This window comes from Pimephales promelas, chromosome 2, assembly GCF_988280905.1.
Source record: "Pimephales promelas chromosome 2, fPimPro1.hap1.1, whole genome shotgun sequence".
In the NCBI taxonomy this organism is placed as follows: domain Eukaryota; kingdom Metazoa; phylum Chordata; class Actinopteri; order Cypriniformes; family Leuciscidae; genus Pimephales; species Pimephales promelas.
Window position 1 is genome coordinate 11,509,250 of NC_142770.1, and position 16,573 is coordinate 11,525,822.

Genomic DNA, 16,573 nt, shown 5'->3' on the forward strand with positions numbered 1-16,573 from the left:
AACCATCATGTGATACAAATCCATCCAATGTTTCTGTTTTAATCTCCTTGTATATTCTTCCCAGTCTCAAATCGAGCCGTTTGACCGTGTGATGTCAATTTAATTCTCAATATAATTCATAATCCCACATTTATGATGGACAACGCACTATGGTTATTGTGTTTTTACTTATTTACTTATAACACTACACTGAGCTTACTTTTCTAGATGGTTTATAACGGTGTCTGTTACTGTAGTAATGTCAAAAAAATCAACTTTGCACAGATGTTTCCTCAGAGACTCCCGCTGCCATGCTTTCTCCAAAATATACCTTCAACTGTTGTCAAGGCAACACTCCATGTGCTTAGTGTCAAAACGCACCACAGAACAAAGGGGCGGAGTGAGCAAAGCTCATTATCATCTAAAGGCATATGCACTTAAACAGCGTGCTGAAAACAGAGCTGTTTTTGACCAGGTAAAATGAGTGTTTTCTAACAATACTAATGAGAATTTTTTATTAAAGTATATTACAAATTTTTCATTTAGACCCTAAAGAATCATATTAACGTGTATAAAAATGGCATTATATGACCCCTTTAAATCTTGACAGTGAATGATCTGTAGTGATGGGAGAAACAATTCTTTACAAAACTTTGAATCAAATGAACCAATTGCTTCGCAAAATAAGTCATTGTTTCGAAGTGCCTTTTACAAACCAATTTCAAATGTTTTATTGAAGGTGTGATCTATTAAATGCAATAACAAATTATCTGACACTATTGTTGTAGGGCTTGGTTTGTTTATTTTATGGAGCACTTGATTAATCAGACCAATCAGATACTTTTTTTCTACAACTCTGTCAACAAATTTATAAATTTGATTCTGAGATCAGGTAAACCAAACAGACACAGGTTTATGGGTTCAATTTCAAACCTTTGAAATTTCGAAGAATTTCGAAACTCGTCTCGCCTCGAAACTCGCCTCGTTTACTGAAATACCTTGACTTTGGTAGTTTGATGCGTGCTCCAAATCCTTGGTTTGAAACAAATGATTCACAAAGGTTTTGAAGCTTCACAAAGGGTGTTTCGAAAGCGTCCATCACTATGACCTGTACATACAAAAAAAAGAAAAACACTTAGCTACGCTGCTAACTCAAGACATGATTTAAAAAAAATTAGAGTTCCTTGTGTGCTCATAAAATGGTAAAAATTTTATGGATATTACGCGTAGGCTACATGAGCTGGAATGAAGTGTGACATTGCAAGCATTTAATTTGCCATTTGTCTTGAAAGAAATTGTTAAATGAAGCAGTAGCATGATTAAAAACTGCACAGACTGCAAATCAGAATCAAGGCAGTTGGCTGAAAAGAGAGACGCTTAACATGAACGCAAACTTTAAGTTAAAAAGAACAGTTCCTAACATTTCTACAATGCATTCACTACACTGTATACCCCATTAAGCGGAACTCAAAAATAAATTAGGTGATCAGTTTTAGATATTGATTTTCTCCTTCACAAGAATGTTAATTGCTAACTTAGCAATATAATACAATAATTTGACTGTAGATACACTGGCCTCCATGTTGACCTGAATCAATACCTGAAGTCTATTTTGAATTACCATTTTATCTATCTACTAAATTATTATCATTAATTTTCCTTGAAACAAATATAGGATATTAATTTGGAAATGAGTGCTGAAGCACTGATTAATTTACAGTGTGGGGGAGGTCATTTGTGTTAAATTCAACTTAAAATGGTCTAAACACACAGATTGTACATCAACATAAACTGGAAAAGAGGAAAAGCTTGTCTATTACATGGCACACTGCAACAGTTGGTAAGTAAGGATTGGTCAGTAACTAAGGCCGAGCTTAGCAAAGGGTCATTTAGGTATTTTTTGGATAATACCAGCCATTTTACAGATATATAACATCATGTATAGCAAAGATTGTATTGTCTAAGAATTCCAGAGTTCAAGGTTTCTTGTATTAAGTATAGGCCTACAGTCAAAGTGTGGTTTTGTTCAAAATCAGGTTGAAAATTGATTGTGATCTTGAGGTTTTAAAGTGTTCGCCCACTCATCTGTTTAATCGGCCCATAGATTGTAAACCTTAAGACCAATAAAACAAACTGAAGCTGGAATTTTTATTTATAATCTTGTCAATCCCTTTCTTCCTCTGATCTTGCTTCTCTATGCAGCAAGAAAGAACATTAGTTCCAAAAATAGCCGAACAGTTTTAGATTAAAGCTGTTACTGATGCAAATAAGACAAGAGAGAAGATTGTGAAATTAAATGTGGTGTTCGGTCAAGTCACACTCAAAAATACACAGGACGTGTGTCGCCTCAAAAATATGAATATGTGCTTCTAATGTGGTTTTGCTGCTAGCCTGAACTCCATAACTCAACTATATGCAAAAATAGAAACAGAAAGAGAGGGACTGACCAGAGAACAGTCAAATAAAAAAGTAAAAGCGGGAAAATCTGAATCGAATGCTAACTCCTATCCATTAACCTCGCTTTGATCATAATTTTCAAGGCAACCTGTTCATGTTGGAATCTGAATAATTGGCTGCTTCTGCCTTAACAAATGATTTTGCACAAAAATACGATTGAGTTTGGTTAGATGCACAGTATTTACATCCAGTTCTGGACTGTTCAAGCGGAGTTGAGGCCAAAAATATGCCCATCCGTGGATATCAATTGGACGAGCGACACTGACATCTAACGGTAGAGAAGTGAATTACACACTGCCCTCACTGTCGTAAAATTACGGATTTCTCCGTCTTCTCGTTTGCCCACAGTTGAAAGGTCGATATAAGATGGCAGAGTCGTTGATTTGTAACAACACACAAAGCAGGTAAACACGTGGGTGTTTCATATTACTAACATGAATATTAACTAGGCCTGTATTTATTTTGAAAACACATATAATACTATAATAACGCAGTAGGAACATTGATTGTAAATGAGTTTTTTTCTGTCACACAGGGTGAGTTCTGTGCTAAACAGAGATGTGAAACAGTTCGGGAAGAAGTTCATGTTTGATTCCAATGAGGAGACGTGCTGGAATTCTGACCAGGTGATTTTGCCGAGATGATGCGACGCTTCGTGTTGCTAAACAATTCTGGTTGTCTCGTCCTTTTAAACAGTTATACTATCTTTTTTTATAGGGTGAATCTCAGTGGGTTGCCTTTGAGTTTCCACAGCCTGTGAAAGTATCAGAGCTCATACTGCAGTTCCAAGGAGGGTTTTCAGGAAAATCTTGTAAATTAAAAGGTCAGATATAAACAACAGCTTTAAGCGGTAACATCATAGATGGATAACATTTAGAATGACCTACCATGATGAGTTCCGAGGATGTTAAGCGATGGTAGCCCATAATTAACGTTACACTTGTGAATGATTGACGTTGTTTTGAAGAATAGTGTTTTCTACCGAACCCAGAGCTTTGCAAAAAACAAAAAAACAAAAATTAACTTAGTATTTGCTTTTTTTTGTTTTATTATGAATAACCGAAATTTTCGTACAGGTCCGTACCTTTTTGGGGGGTTAAAATTGTTCCAAAATACTTATTTGAGAAAATGCATAACCAGCCAGTGTTCAACGCTATATGGGCATTATGCCCAGCTGCACTACTTCCTGAATTTCAGCCAGCTCCTTGTTTCCTGTCTGCCATTATTGACCAAATTGATTAATTCAGGTGTACCTGACCTCAGTAGTCATGGCAACAATAATCAGACACACCTGAATTAATCAATTTGGCCAATAATGGCAGACAGGAAACAAGGAGCTGGCTGAAGTTCAGGAATTAGTGGAGCTGGGCATAAAGCCCATTGCTGTAGCGCGATTCAAATCGGTAAGTGGGCTCTATGCACGGCGGTATTTCCGGTGAAGGTTTAAGGATGCTCGATAACTTCCGCCGAGTCCAATGCAATACCGAGAATTTATATTGAATTGTATACTCCATGGTTAACCTAAAGAAACGTTAGTCACAAAAACAGACACCCCTCGTTGTGTTTATGCTTCTTTTTTAAAATTATATAAAATAAACATAACTATGTAAAATTACATCTAAACGTATGAAAGTTTCGTTTCAAAGACAGGAGGACAGTAAATTTTGAAGACTCTGCCATAATTCCGTTTTCCCCTGCTTTAATCTCCCCGACCTGAAACTGTAGAGCATCCTTGCGTCAAATGCGAACTTATTTGTGCATATAGCCCATTCCAGTGGTACTGGTGGATTTTCGCGGGACATTCAAGCATGTCATTACGTCATCTGTACACATAAGAAGGAGTCTCGGACTCTCGGCTAGTGTGTGGATGTTGGAGGCAGAGATTTACGGTATATCAAGTGCTGTGAGAAAAGGCTATAATTAAACTTATCAAAACTTATTTGATGGCGGATCCAGAAAAGTTCAAACGAGAATCCCCAGTGACAACTAGATATTCACCCATTGTAAAATGCAAAATGCTTCGTTCGGACTTCGGAGTGGGCGGCTAACGTTAACTTAAGGAAAATAGACTGCAACCGGACATATCGAAAGAACACATGTAGTCACACAATGCTGACGTTGTTAACATAAACAATTTGAGAACCAATTATAATTTGCACGGTTTTGCGTGATGATAAGCGATTTTTAGATTTAATCAGCACAATGTCCGAACCAGAACAAAAGTGGATGATACACACTTGTTCAGTTGACATTTTCCGGTGAAAATTAGTATGTTAGTCAATGTCATACTTCCAAAAATAACAATCTGTGATTCTGAATGCCAGGAAAAATTATTATTATTCTTATTATCCGCGCAGTGCGGTGTCGAACTTCAGCTCACATAAAGTTGATAATTCCGCGAATGACTGCAATTGCAGATTTTGAACAGAGATGGCGACAAAGAGGAAAAAATGGGGACTGCAGCTTTAATGAAACGGAAACGATCGTGACGTTTATACCAGTAAAATGGCTTCAAGGACAAGAAAAAATGTGTCTTTGGTCTGTCACTATCTTGGATTTAATATGAAAATCAGTAACAGCACTCTTGCTTGTGTTTTTTGCTTGGATTTCAAAAAAGGTACATAATGTATTTTGTCGGTAATCATTCTTAAATATTCATATAGATAATAGATATCTAAATATTTATATTAAATATAACTGTGCAAGATTTTGAACGTTTTTGTTAAACGAAGAAACTAAAAATGTGTCACTGTTGTGCTCTAATACAAGTATACTAAAGATTAAGTCAAATAGGCCTTATACAGTTGTGTTCATATGAGTTAGAGCCATTAAAATGCTTTCTCTTCTACAGGTTCTGCCAAAGAAGAGGACCTCGTACATATTTTAGACTTCTATCCAGAGGACAACAACTGTCTACAAATATCCTTCAGCACCTTCCATTTTTTGCTTCCACTTATAAATGCATTTAATCACCATATTCTATACATATGGAAACTCAACCAGAATTAGTGGAATTCTTTTGTTTTCTGTCCATTCCTAGCCAATGGCCAAATTGCCGTGTCTTCCTTTTATCCCAAGCTAGTCAAATCCTTGATTCTTCACCCACAGCTTTCCCATTCAAAATGCCCCTTTGGTGCAGAGGCTGAAAATAGTGTTTGAAAACAGTGCTGACTTTTTTGGAAGAATAATTGTTTACACTTTGGATATCCTGGGGGAAAAGGTTTTGTAATGTTTTGAGAAAAGGACAGAGAGGAAGTATGAAGAGGCGGGAATGCCAACCAGCTTTCCCCCTTTGTTTTCACCTCTGGATGTGGAGTTTATTCCCACCTACTCACAGGGAAAGCATCAACTGATGTTACTTTCGATCACATCTAATTTCTACAAAGGTTCTATAGATCATTTACGTGCCTTTTTAGGTGAACACACATGAACAGCATGTTTGTAAAAGTGTTTTTTAATTAAAAAAAGTAGAAAAACAGATTGTTCTTTCTTTCATGTCAAAATAAAGCTATACGGTATGCAGGATTATTGTAAGGTCGACAAAGAGCAGTCCTTTGCTTTATGTGTTCTCCGACACGGAAACTGGTCCCCGAAACAGCTTCAGAATGTGATCTTCAAGACTTTTTTGCACTGCAAATGAGTTATCAGTTATTAGTTAAGAAAATAAACTGGATTGTTTGTATTTCAGTACACTGTAAGGAATGACTAGCCTTTTTTGTGGCCCAATGCAACAGCAAGGGCAACAGGACTGTATCCAGAGTCAGCCTCAAACGTGATATCTGCCCCACATCCTAAACACAAACTTACTTCAGTTTGTCGTCACAAATAACTAAACAAAATGAATATTTGGAAAGGCTTACTTAGGAGAGCTTCAACACATTTAATGTGATTACCACGAACTGCATAGAGAAGAGGGGTCCCACCATTCTGTGTTTGAAATTGAAAGCATGATTATGAGGTGTACATTTTCTACAGTAATTTGTTTGTGTAAAATAGTTAAGTTATTCATACCCAGTCATAGGAATCAATCTCAATGTCATGTTGTAGGAGAACATTTACAATATCTGCAAATCCTCCAGCGCTGGCCAAAGACAGGGCACTTTCTCGTTCCCGAGCTAGTGTTCTCGGATCTGCTCCCTAATATAATATAATATCATATAATAATATAATGCCCAGTATCATGGCTAAAAAATGTGTTGCTCACCTTCTGAAGGAGAAACTCTACCACCATTATCTCTCCAAATGCAGCAGCCCACATTAGTGGGGTGAAACCTCGCTCATCTTGACTGTTGAGCAGAGAGCTGTCTGCAAGATCACCCATATATGTTGTTCATTTATTTCAGCAAGCGTTGGATAACTATATGTTGTTTATTTATGGGTACCTTTGGATAAATGTATCTCCAGTTGTGAAATCTCTCCATGGGCTGCCAGCTGATGAATTGAGAGGTCTACAAGGCATAATTAAAACTCACAATTATGTTCAAAAAGGCTGCATTTCATGCATTTGGAAGGAGGTGAAAGACTCACTATCTAAAGTGGCCGGTCGGACAGTAACCTCATTCCCACGCTGTTTATTCGTCAGAGTGGTCGAGTGGTTCTCGTCAAGTCTGTTTTCCATAACTGATCATTACACCTGCTTTAAAATGTACGCAATTTAGAAAATAAACAATGGATTACTATAGCCTATATTTTTAATACTGATATGAAATAATAAAAAATGTGTCTTTGGAGTATCTTACCTTCGATTCCTTACACTTACTGAGCAAATACTTTGATCTTAAACTTCACAGGCTTGTAAGATCACATAACGTTATGCTGCGTTTGTTTCCTGATTCGTTTGCAAAAGTGAAACTGAAATAGGAGACTTGCATGTGCATTGAGCTCAACACAAACCGCACACTAGTGAATCACATCGTATGAAGTACTTTTATCATCATGTATATTGTACTTTTTGGCTGCAAACTTAATCGCATCCTTCTAAACAATTAGAGTTGGAAGTGGTTTTCGTGAACAATTCTGTGGTTTTGAATGAATCTTTAAAGAATCGTTCTAGTTGACTCTTTTCAGCGCAAGACTGACTACAGCTGGGGCCAATAGCATTCGAGTGCGGGCTGGGGAAAAGCATTTCATTGGATGGATAAATTGAATCAATACGCCCCCTTCACTGCGTTTTGATTCGTTATTAGGCTGGGATGATTATGAATCATATGTACAGTGACTTATAATAACCCACCATTAAAATAGCTTAGGAAAATTATTAAAACATATGTTTGTTTGTTTGCTTGCTTGTCTTTTTCAAGAGCTTATGGAGTGAAAGAAAACAAATCTTCTTTTTGTATTTTGTGGGGTAACGCTTATGATGCTTGGTTATATACTCTTTCTGAGATCTAGAGTTGAAAAAATATTACAATAAGACTTATTTCAGTCATGAACGACTCGGTATTTTTAATGAATCGTTCAATGACTTCCTAAATGTTGTAATTTGCAAAAGGGGCAACTGAACGATTCAGTGAATGTATCTTTTTGGTGAGTCAATTCAGAAGATTCGAACTAGTGGCTAGGAACTCGTTATTGGGCTGGTGTTCCTACGGATGATGTTGTGGGAGCACAATCATAGAGATACCAGCGGCGCATTGATAATACAAAAAATGGAGGATCAAGAAATGCAATTAAAAGTAAAAAGAGGTATCCTGGCTAGATTAGGAATTCGTGTGCATGTTTCATAACTTTTAATTTACATGACACAGCTTACTAGACGCATTTTATGTGTTTGTCGTCAAAAGTCTGATTTGTTATGAACCTATTAAGAGATGCTGATTCCTCGTTTTCTTTATTTCTTCTACAGTGACTGATAAATTCACAGAGAGTATGTATGTGTTGGCCAATGAACCGTCTATAGCGCTTTATAGGTTACAGGAGCACGTCAGGAGATCCCTACCAGAGCTCGTGCAACACAAGGTGCGTTTCATTGATATTGTTCAAACTATATCCCCAAATTACATGATAAAAAACTGTTGTTGCATTACACATTTTAGGTAATCTGATTACTTTTAGACTATTTGTAGCCTAACTTGTTTATTAAATTTAAATGAATAGTATAATCTTGTTACATCATTACATAAAGTAATGTAATACATTACGTCAGGGTCTACCTAACTAGGGAAGGAAACGCATGGGGTTCATACATTTATAAAACCTAATAATTAATTAAATAAGGGGGGGGGGGGATAAATAAGCAGCCCTTAATTTACCATGTAATTATAGTCACCTGGCCGGTCTGTGTGTGCAAAAAAAAGGAAAATTTTGAAAAAAAGGAAAATGTAATATATATACACGCATATAATTACACAAACAACCTCATTTGTGTTTAAGCAACTATTGTGTACTTTTGTGTACTCTTCTGTGTTATTTATTGGCTTGTATTTATACTTTTATTTCTTGTAGAGCTTTGTGTATGAGAAAAGTATATTATATATAAAATTAAGAATAAAATATTATTAATATTTTGTCTGCCATCTACATTATTTACCACTTAAACACATCCTAAGTACGTCCTAAGCTGTCTTTAGTGTTGTAATGAATTATGAATTGGTAGACAGACATGCAGAGCTGGGAGGAGCAGAGTCAGGGAGCAATCTACACTGTTGAATATGCATGCAGGTAAGAAATTGATTATTGATTTTTCAAATTGATTATTCATATAATGTACATACTTCATGGCTGTTTTCCTTTCAGTGCGGTTAAAAGCATGACAAACAGTAGCCTCTATTTCAAGAACATAGATGGTCTTCTGCGCCAAGCCATTTCACTGAAGGAACAGATGAGCAGCTCGCAGGGACGGAGGTTGTACTCACTATCCATTTTAACCCATTGCAATGAAACACATTCACTATTCTTTTCCTTTTTTGTGTAGTTTTATATATCACTTGTTAAATGTAAATGTGACATTTTCATGCTTTCATTTTTCTTTGATTGCTTCACTTTTAAGTTGCTCACTTTTTCTTTTTTTAAACATTCATGTGGCTTCAGTGCTGTGAAACCTGAAATTAACCCAAACGATACACCCACACACACTTCAGTCACACCACCTTGACTCATGGAAGTCTTTCTCCAAGGTTAGTTTTGCTTCATTTTTGTTTCTTTCTACATCAGTGTTAATAATAATTTGGTGGTTTATATACAAAATTGTTAAAAGATCAGAAACCTCATTGTTTTTCAGATTTATTATGACACCAATTTATTCTCCCACATTTAATTTATTATCTGGTAATGTCATTTTTCATCACATCTTAATTTTTATAATTGTATTTTTCCATAGCAAATCATGTTTACTGTAGTGCATTGAATAAACAATTGTATTTTAAGCGAAAGGGAAAGAAAAAATTATCCAGTTACTGCAACACGCATTCAAGTGCACAAAGTATTCCAGTAGTAATTTCACAATATTATTTTAAAATCTGTTCGTGTGATTTCTAACACCTATAAGGTGATAATAGGTGCACAAAAATGTTTTTTTTGCATATTTTGCTTTAAATGTCACAAATAATTTGGCCGCCTTCTAAGACAATAGTGTATAGACACGCAGCATTTATATATATATATATATATATAGTGCACATCTTGACACAAAAGTGGATGTGATACTACTCAAACTAAAGTTGAATCCTTGACCGTGGCTTTGCGAGCTATTACAGATCTCATCTCGCTGTTGACGCCATTCCAGGGTTTTGCCTGAGTGTGAAACAGGCCGGACTCTGTTGAAAAGGTCCGGTGTGTCTGTCCACTCCCACCGCCGCTGTACCCATCCTTATCGCTAGAGTGAACGTGAGGCCCGTTGGATGGCGAGTACAACGATTTAGGATCGATGTGAGCGGGGTCGATGTAATGTCTATGCAGGTTGGCTAAGCTGTGTTGCCTCATTGGCTTTTCTGTATGGATTCCTGGGCTGTTTTCAGGGTAGTTGTGATACATGGTGTGGGTATGTTCGCTGCGGAAGGATTTGGCTGTATGTGCGGCCCGTATTAGGGCGTGAATCACGATAAGTAGCAAGACGAGAACACCAGAGGAGAGCACACACACACTGGCTATGCCGGTCTCGACTTCAAACACCAATATCATGTAAACAGACATGGCTGTGAAGAAGGGAAAAAAATAAGATATATTAATGTCAAATCACTCCATACTATGACTTCTGAATGATGAATATAAACTAATGTGTTGTTTTTGCTTTACAGGAAAAGAACTTTGGATTCTGGCATGCTTAAGGATGGAGAAAAGCACAGCTCTGGGATATAAACTTGATCACTGATGAAGAACTGAAACCATATGCCATATTAAGTTGGTGCCACCACCACGTCATATTGATGATTGCTACTCTAAATATGAAAGGCTGTTTATACCTCTATTTAAAAAATAAAAAAAGTTCATTCTGAGTTTAAATATGAAACAAAGTCACATTAAGAGATGTAAAGTCACAGTTGGGAAATATAAACCTGCAAGTGCAAGAAAAACAAAAAAGCAAAATTAATTTGACATTGTAAGATATGAAGTCACATTATGAGATTTAAAGTCACTTTGTGAGATGTGAAGTCAGAGTTGGGAAATTTAAAAAGTTGCAACTGTGAAGAAAATATCACAGTTTTTTTAGATTTAATGCCACATTGCGACATAAGTCACAATTACAATCGCAGTTACCACTTTTTTATTTACTCTTAGGTGGAAACGGCCTTCCATACTAAAGAGCCAGAAAAGAAAAGAAAAAAAGATATTCATAAGCTGCTTTGGGGAATATTTTGCACTATAATTCCACTTGTTCTAACTATCTTCTGTAAATGTGTGTATTCTGAGTCTAATAATTAAAGTTTTTAGTATAACTCATGTCTGACTTTCCTGTGGTTTGTCATGTCCACTTACCAGCTAAGTAAACTGAAACTCCAAGGCAAAACAGCCCAATGTTCACATGCCGGACAGCCCTGCTATCCGACAAAAACCAGTCGGCCCTTGGTTGGAATACAAGCAAAAAACAAAATAGATCACTTCTAGTTGTGTGGACTAGTAGCAGGGCCTAAATTTGCAAAACAAATAGAGATGTCAGTGACCTGCTAGAAAACATAAAGTAACTATTCATGCTGCTCTATACTTTGATGAATTGGAAGTAATTTAAAATGTACAAACCTGGTTTAGGCTATATCTTGGAAAAAGGTTCAGGAGCTTAATATGAAATACCAAGGTCCAGTAACCTAAATGGCAATTATGTTTGATATACAATGGCCCCTAAAGTGTTTGGACACCTGATCCACAAATAAGTTGAACTAACTTCGCTTTCCTGACTTTCATGTGATTTTTAGTAAATGTATGAAGTAAATTTACCTCAAGTTCACTCAGGTGTGATTCATCACATGTAGGCCTACTATGGAAATGTTCCACTAAAGTTAGACAACCACAAATGTTGTCATTTTCAGATGATTTTTGTGTAAAGTTACTAAGATTTTAGACCTATAACAAACTCTTTTTTGGAGGGGCATTGTTTTGTTTGAAAAGTGAGCTTGTACTATTGTTCTTCCGAATAAATGTCACTTTGTTCGACAACTCGCATATTAAGTAACTACACAAGTAAGCTTCTCCATTACCTTTGTGTATCTGGTTCTCCTCGACATATTTCGGTAGCGAAATAGCTGTGAAGCAAACACACAACAACTGAGCTCAAGTTGAGTGTCAGAGACAAGGCTGAAAGGACAGTAGAAACGGGCAATAACACCGCTGTGATCTCACTCGACACGAAAGTAGGCGAATCTTTTATAACAACCTGTTGCGTTTGGAGCTGGCAAATCAAAATGACGGATAACACGGACATTATTGCGGATAAAATCCCTAAAAACGCGAGCACCACGAGAGAACGCTGACTATAGGAATGCGTCATGTCCGACAGTGGATAAATGTCCGATTTACTCCACAAACAAACAGCGATAGTCCATCAAAAATGATGTTTTTCCACTTTTTCTTGCTACTTTCTCGCTATGTTTTCTGTTGTGGGGTTTCTTGAGGCGAAAAACAAACGATGCGCGAGAGGCTGCTGTGGAATGCGCGTGCTCTCGTGCCGCTGTTGTTCAGTCAGAGCATGTGATCCACTTTAAATCCCCAGATTAAACACATTTCATGCAACAATGCACTTTTTATTTGGATTTATTCGTGTAAGAAGCCATACCGCAACTTATTCGTCCTACAATTATTTGTCCGTTGAAAAGCAACGCCTATGCCATCCAAGTTTTATTATCCAGTGCATGCAGCAGGTGTAAAGCACTAATAATAAAAGTCTGTCATGCTTGCATCAGCATCAGCGAAATTTAGGACAAAAATAGTATTATTATTTAATTTTTTTTATTACATATTGTATTATATTTTTATTATGTATTTTAGCAGTTCTTAACATTTATATGAACAGTTAGTGTTGTTTGTCAACACCGGTAATCGAGAATATGGTCGAATTTCCCATATTTTACTTGTGTGTGTGTAATATGAATGCAGTGTAATAAAAAAAAAAAACATTAAAAACTTTATCTGCAAATAAGTTTATCTCTATTTTTCTAAACCAAGCATGTCTCATGACTATTAACTTGCTAGAATGCGAAAACATTTTTGCTCAAATGGGCCCATTTGTATGACAAGATATTAAGAATGATTATTTTGCACAAAAACACACCATAAAATAAGGTTGCTGTATTACATTTGTATGTATAATCATCTTTGATCTATGTCATTTCAACTTAAATTACAATAAACTGACTTAAAATTAGTTGAAACTTGTAGGAACTTGTAAGAAAAAAGATGGAAATTACTTATTTTGAAGAGTTAGGCTAAAGCAATGTGAAAACATATGTTGTCATAACTTACTGATCATCTCATTTTTTAAATTTACAATCTGTATGTTCAATGTAATTTAAAATTGGCATATATTTCATTTCTTCAGTGTCATAATCTATTTAAGCTTATAGCAAAAAGGTGAACGTTGCTTATTACCTCAATGCACAGGTGGGTTTTTTTGCTCAGAATGGGCTGATGGGAACTCGAGGTCTGCCGCTGTGCTTAACGTGATAACGTGACACTAAAAAAAACATTGCCTGAAGAATCGCCTATACATGAACGCTGACCAGAGATGCTATTTCTGAATTCGAGAGACTCACCACATGTACAAAAACTTCAGGCCGCTGATGTTGTCAAAAGCAGAAGTGAGAAGTTTCAGGGGAAAAAAAGAAAACAAGTTGACACTTGACACTTTCCAGAGTTTCCTTTATTTAATTGAGACCCAGTTATTTTGGGTATAATATAACCAATATACATTTATTATGCACTTTACGCAAAGTGTTTACACCCCACTGCCAGGACCACAAAGAACTGGTTTGATGCATATAATGATGCGTTAGAACCCAGAGGTCATAGGCTATATACGAGAGTCTTATTATGATGATTATTTGAACTTTCTCACCTAATGCATTTCTTAATCAGAACGAGCTTAATAAAGAGTTAATAAAGGTCTGTTGGCATCCATGGTCCCAAGAAGAAGTTTTAACAACCATGGAACCTTTCCATTGGACCAAATGTTCTATAGATGTGAAAAAATTGTTATTTTAAGAACTGTCCAGTGAACGGTTATTTCTTCAGAATTAAGGTTCTTTATTGGCATCTAAGGTTCCATAAAGAACCTTTAACATCCATGGAAACATTTGAAGGTTCTTAAAAAGATTTTTTAAAATGTTCTTCACACAAAGACATTTTTCATTCTTTTGAGAACGGTTCACTGAAAGGTTCTCTTGGGAACCCAAAATGATTCTTCTGGCATCATTGTGAAAATGTATTTGGAATTTGGTCCATTTTTTCAGATAAGCCATATTCAATATGCCTTTTAAAATCAATGTTTTTATGTATTCTCTCCAAACTGAAGGGAATACACTGAGCTTACTGCAGTGGGGATGCTGAGGGACTGTCGGGAGCATGACATGAGTTTGCTAATTCTTGCATCAGATGACATGCAGATTAAACTCTCGGTGGGGAACTAAAGCCTCTGAGAAATGCTGAGAGATATCACATTAGTAACCTCTTCACAGCATGTACAGATATACATCTCATTGTCACTTTTTATGGGAAGTAGCCAGTGTAAGTCTGCTAAGATATTTTACACTATATGCAAAAGTTGCATTACTTGAGATGAAACTACATGCAATGAAGTTCTGTCCTTTATGAAATTCTGAATATATGGTGAATATTTTATATAGGCTAAGCCTATATGATGATACAATACTGTAAATAAAATAAAATAGCTATAGATATTTTTGGAATTTCAGATTAATTTTAATAATGTGAATTGTTAATAAGAAAATAGATTTTTTCATGGTAAAGTGTTATATACATATATTTATGAAATAAAACTACTTATTTATTTCTAATTTTAAAAAAGTTAAGCAAATTTGACAGGTCAAAAACTAAAGGTCCCTCCAGATATTATAGGGTGTCAGTGGATAAAATATATAAAATATCTTAAATAACTATAATACATCAAATAAAACGAAATATAGCCTAGGTATACAGTAGATTAATAAAACAATATTAGCCTAGGCTATATATTATCACAATAGCCTAATTAATCAAATATAAACATACTAACATTGTTTCATAACGGTTTCCTCACGTTTCAAATTAATTTCTGCCAAACTAAATAACCCTATCTGTTCTTATTAAACGTTATTATAAAGTGTTGCTTTTGGACATTACAGCCCGCCAATATTGTCATAAAAAAAAATAAAACGTTTGCCTTTGTAAATCTAGTTTTTGACTTTTTTTCAGGTCAGTTAACTCCTGGATTATGGTCCTGTCTCTATTGCGTAATTATTATTATTTTATGTCAGAGAACGGGAACAAATAAAAGAAAGTCACATAATTTCCGAAATACATTTTACTGGTTTAGGGGATTCAAAGTGTCGTCATGACGATAGTTTGATATGACAGTGTTCTTATGGAAAGAGAGCTAGGCTAGTTCTTTCTTTTCGCTGTTTCACTTTAACATCTTTAGTTTAAATATAACCCTTGTACGCTTAATATTTAAGTGTCAATTTAGAGTATCGGGTGAGGTTTTCATTAAATGAATGACAGAATAAAAGTGATGGCGTCTTGACTTTAGCAGCCAATGAAACTCGACAGAGGTGGGATAGAAAAAAAAGAACAGGCGAAGATGATGGGCGTCTCTTTCAGCCAATGGAAACGCCGGAGGGGCGTGGCATTTTCTGAATGATGACGCTACTGTAGGAACAGCTGGAGATGATTGGCGTCTCTTTCAGCCAATGGAAACGCTGCGGGGGCGTGGCATTATCCGCATGATGCTGTTACAGTAAGAACAGCTGGAGATGCGCTGTTGTCAAAAAGAGCTCGACGATCATCAGGTGATGTGAACTCAGCCAACTCATTCAACATCTTCTTTTGCTGACTGGCGACGCTGTTCACAACGACTCAACCGACTTTAATTGTCAAAACCAGGTGAGATATATTATTATTTTTAAATAACTAAGTTATAGTTAAAGCCTATATAACAGTATAGCTAGCTATATTTTTGCGTGTAGTTTTACATAGGAGAGTTATTGTGTTGACAGGTTGAACTATTTATATAACTATTAACATTTGATGTATATATATATATATATATATATATACAATTAAATATTTAAAATTATAGAAGATAAGCACAAAAACAAGGCCTTTCGTTCACTCGTTAATTCTAATCAAGCCACCATCCACGTGTTACCTTGAGAACGTGAGAAACTAATGCAGAATGTTTTATTTATTATTACATAACGTGTTATGAACGCTTTTTTCCCTCAACACAATTGTACAGATGTGCAAAAAAATGTATTTATGTTGGCAAATCAACTTATATTGCATTCTAAAAGTACAATTTTGTAGTATACAATGCGCACTCCTTGGGAATCAAACCTAGCACCTTGCAGTTGCAGGCTTTGCCATTAGAACAGCCTAAAGGTCAACCAAAAGGTGAAATCCTGCGCAAAACACTTATGTGTCATCTAATAGATGTTCTTGCAGCTGGATGTAATTTTAAACCCCAGGGACCTTGCTGCATTTTGCAAAATACAGA

At 35.9% G+C, this 16,573-nt stretch overlaps 4 protein-coding genes across 5 annotated transcripts; 2 read left to right on the forward strand and 2 right to left on the reverse strand.

Annotated features, from left to right (window-relative positions):
• The first annotated feature begins 2,729 nt into the window (after positions 1-2,729).
• On the forward strand, positions 2,730-5,914 carry nr2c2ap (nuclear receptor 2C2-associated protein). Its single transcript, XM_039682296.2, has 5 exons — positions 2,730-2,840; positions 2,972-3,062; positions 3,154-3,259; positions 5,288-5,355; positions 5,543-5,914. Exons 1-5 carry the CDS (start codon positions 2,803-2,805, stop codon positions 5,663-5,665), a joined length of 426 nt encoding a protein of 141 aa, XP_039538230.1. The 5' UTR covers positions 2,730-2,802; the 3' UTR covers positions 5,666-5,914.
• On the reverse strand, positions 5,875-7,067 carry rfxank (regulatory factor X-associated ankyrin-containing protein). Its single transcript, XM_039682295.2, has 7 exons — positions 6,964-7,067; positions 6,819-6,884; positions 6,641-6,741; positions 6,448-6,573; positions 6,297-6,363; positions 6,147-6,227; positions 5,875-6,066 (listed from the first exon to the last, which is right to left on the reverse strand). The coding sequence occupies exons 1-7, from the start codon at positions 7,052-7,054 to the stop codon at positions 5,996-5,998; spliced, it is 603 nt and encodes a 200-aa protein (XP_039538229.2). The 5' UTR covers positions 7,055-7,067; the 3' UTR covers positions 5,875-5,995.
• An 829-nt stretch (positions 7,068-7,896) lies between these two features.
• Positions 7,897-11,313, forward strand: borcs8 (BLOC-1 related complex subunit 8). Of its 2 annotated transcripts, XM_039682297.2 has the most exons (6): positions 7,912-8,121; positions 8,282-8,394; positions 9,032-9,096; positions 9,172-9,279; positions 9,466-9,551; positions 10,671-11,313. In XM_039682297.2, the coding sequence occupies exons 1-5, from the start codon at positions 8,028-8,030 to the stop codon at positions 9,527-9,529; spliced, it is 444 nt and encodes a 147-aa protein (XP_039538231.2). In that variant the 5' UTR covers positions 7,912-8,027; the 3' UTR covers positions 9,530-9,551; positions 10,671-11,313. The 2 variants fall into 2 exon arrangements, with proteins under 2 accessions (XP_039538232.2, XP_039538231.2); XM_039682298.2 differs by lacking the exon at positions 9,466-9,551 and having other exon boundaries at positions 7,897-8,121.
• On the reverse strand, positions 9,645-12,658 carry tmem221 (transmembrane protein 221). The gene is made up of 3 exons (XM_039682293.2): positions 12,066-12,658; positions 11,350-11,435; positions 9,645-10,568 (listed from the first exon to the last, which is right to left on the reverse strand). The coding sequence occupies exons 1-3, from the start codon at positions 12,353-12,355 to the stop codon at positions 10,084-10,086; spliced, it is 861 nt and encodes a 286-aa protein (XP_039538227.2). The 5' UTR covers positions 12,356-12,658; the 3' UTR covers positions 9,645-10,083.
• Between the last annotated feature and the right edge of the window lie 3,915 nt (positions 12,659-16,573).

Bases quoted from the DNA above. Each gene is read 5' to 3' on its own strand.
- borcs8 (XM_039682297.2), top strand. From the start codon at position 8,028: ATGATGTTGTGGGAGCACAATCATAGAGATACCAGCGGCGCATTGATA. The intron at 8,122-8,281 runs GTATCCTGGCTA...TTTCTTCTACAG, and splicing joins GCAATTAAAAGTAAAAAGAG to TGACTGATAAATTCACAGAG. The intron at 9,097-9,171 runs GTAAGAAATTGA...TTTTCCTTTCAG, and splicing joins ACTGTTGAATATGCATGCAG to TGCGGTTAAAAGCATGACAA.
- nr2c2ap (XM_039682296.2), top strand. From the start codon at position 2,803: ATGGCAGAGTCGTTGATTTGTAACAACACACAAAGCAG. The intron at 2,841-2,971 runs GTAAACACGTGG...TCTGTCACACAG, and splicing joins TGTAACAACACACAAAGCAG to GGTGAGTTCTGTGCTAAACA. The intron at 3,260-5,287 runs GTCAGATATAAA...TCTCTTCTACAG, and splicing joins AAAATCTTGTAAATTAAAAG to GTTCTGCCAAAGAAGAGGAC.
- rfxank (XM_039682295.2), bottom strand. From the start codon at position 7,054: ATGGAAAACAGACTTGACGAGAACCACTCGACCACTCTGACGAATAAA. The intron at 6,885-6,963 runs GTGAGTCTTTCA...TATGCCTTGTAG, and splicing joins CCGACCGGCCACTTTAGATA to ACCTCTCAATTCATCAGCTG. The intron at 6,574-6,640 runs GTGAGCAACACA...ATATTATATTAG, and splicing joins TAGAGTTTCTCCTTCAGAAG to GGAGCAGATCCGAGAACACT.
- tmem221 (XM_039682293.2), bottom strand. From the start codon at position 12,355: ATGACGCATTCCTATAGTCAGCGTTCTCTCGTGGTGCTCGCGTTTTTA. The intron at 11,436-12,065 runs GTAATGGAGAAG...ATTCCAACCAAG, and splicing joins GGAGAACCAGATACACAAAG to GGCCGACTGGTTTTTGTCGG. The intron at 10,569-11,349 runs GTAAGTGGACAT...CCTTCTTCACAG, and splicing joins AGTTTCAGTTTACTTAGCTG to CCATGTCTGTTTACATGATA.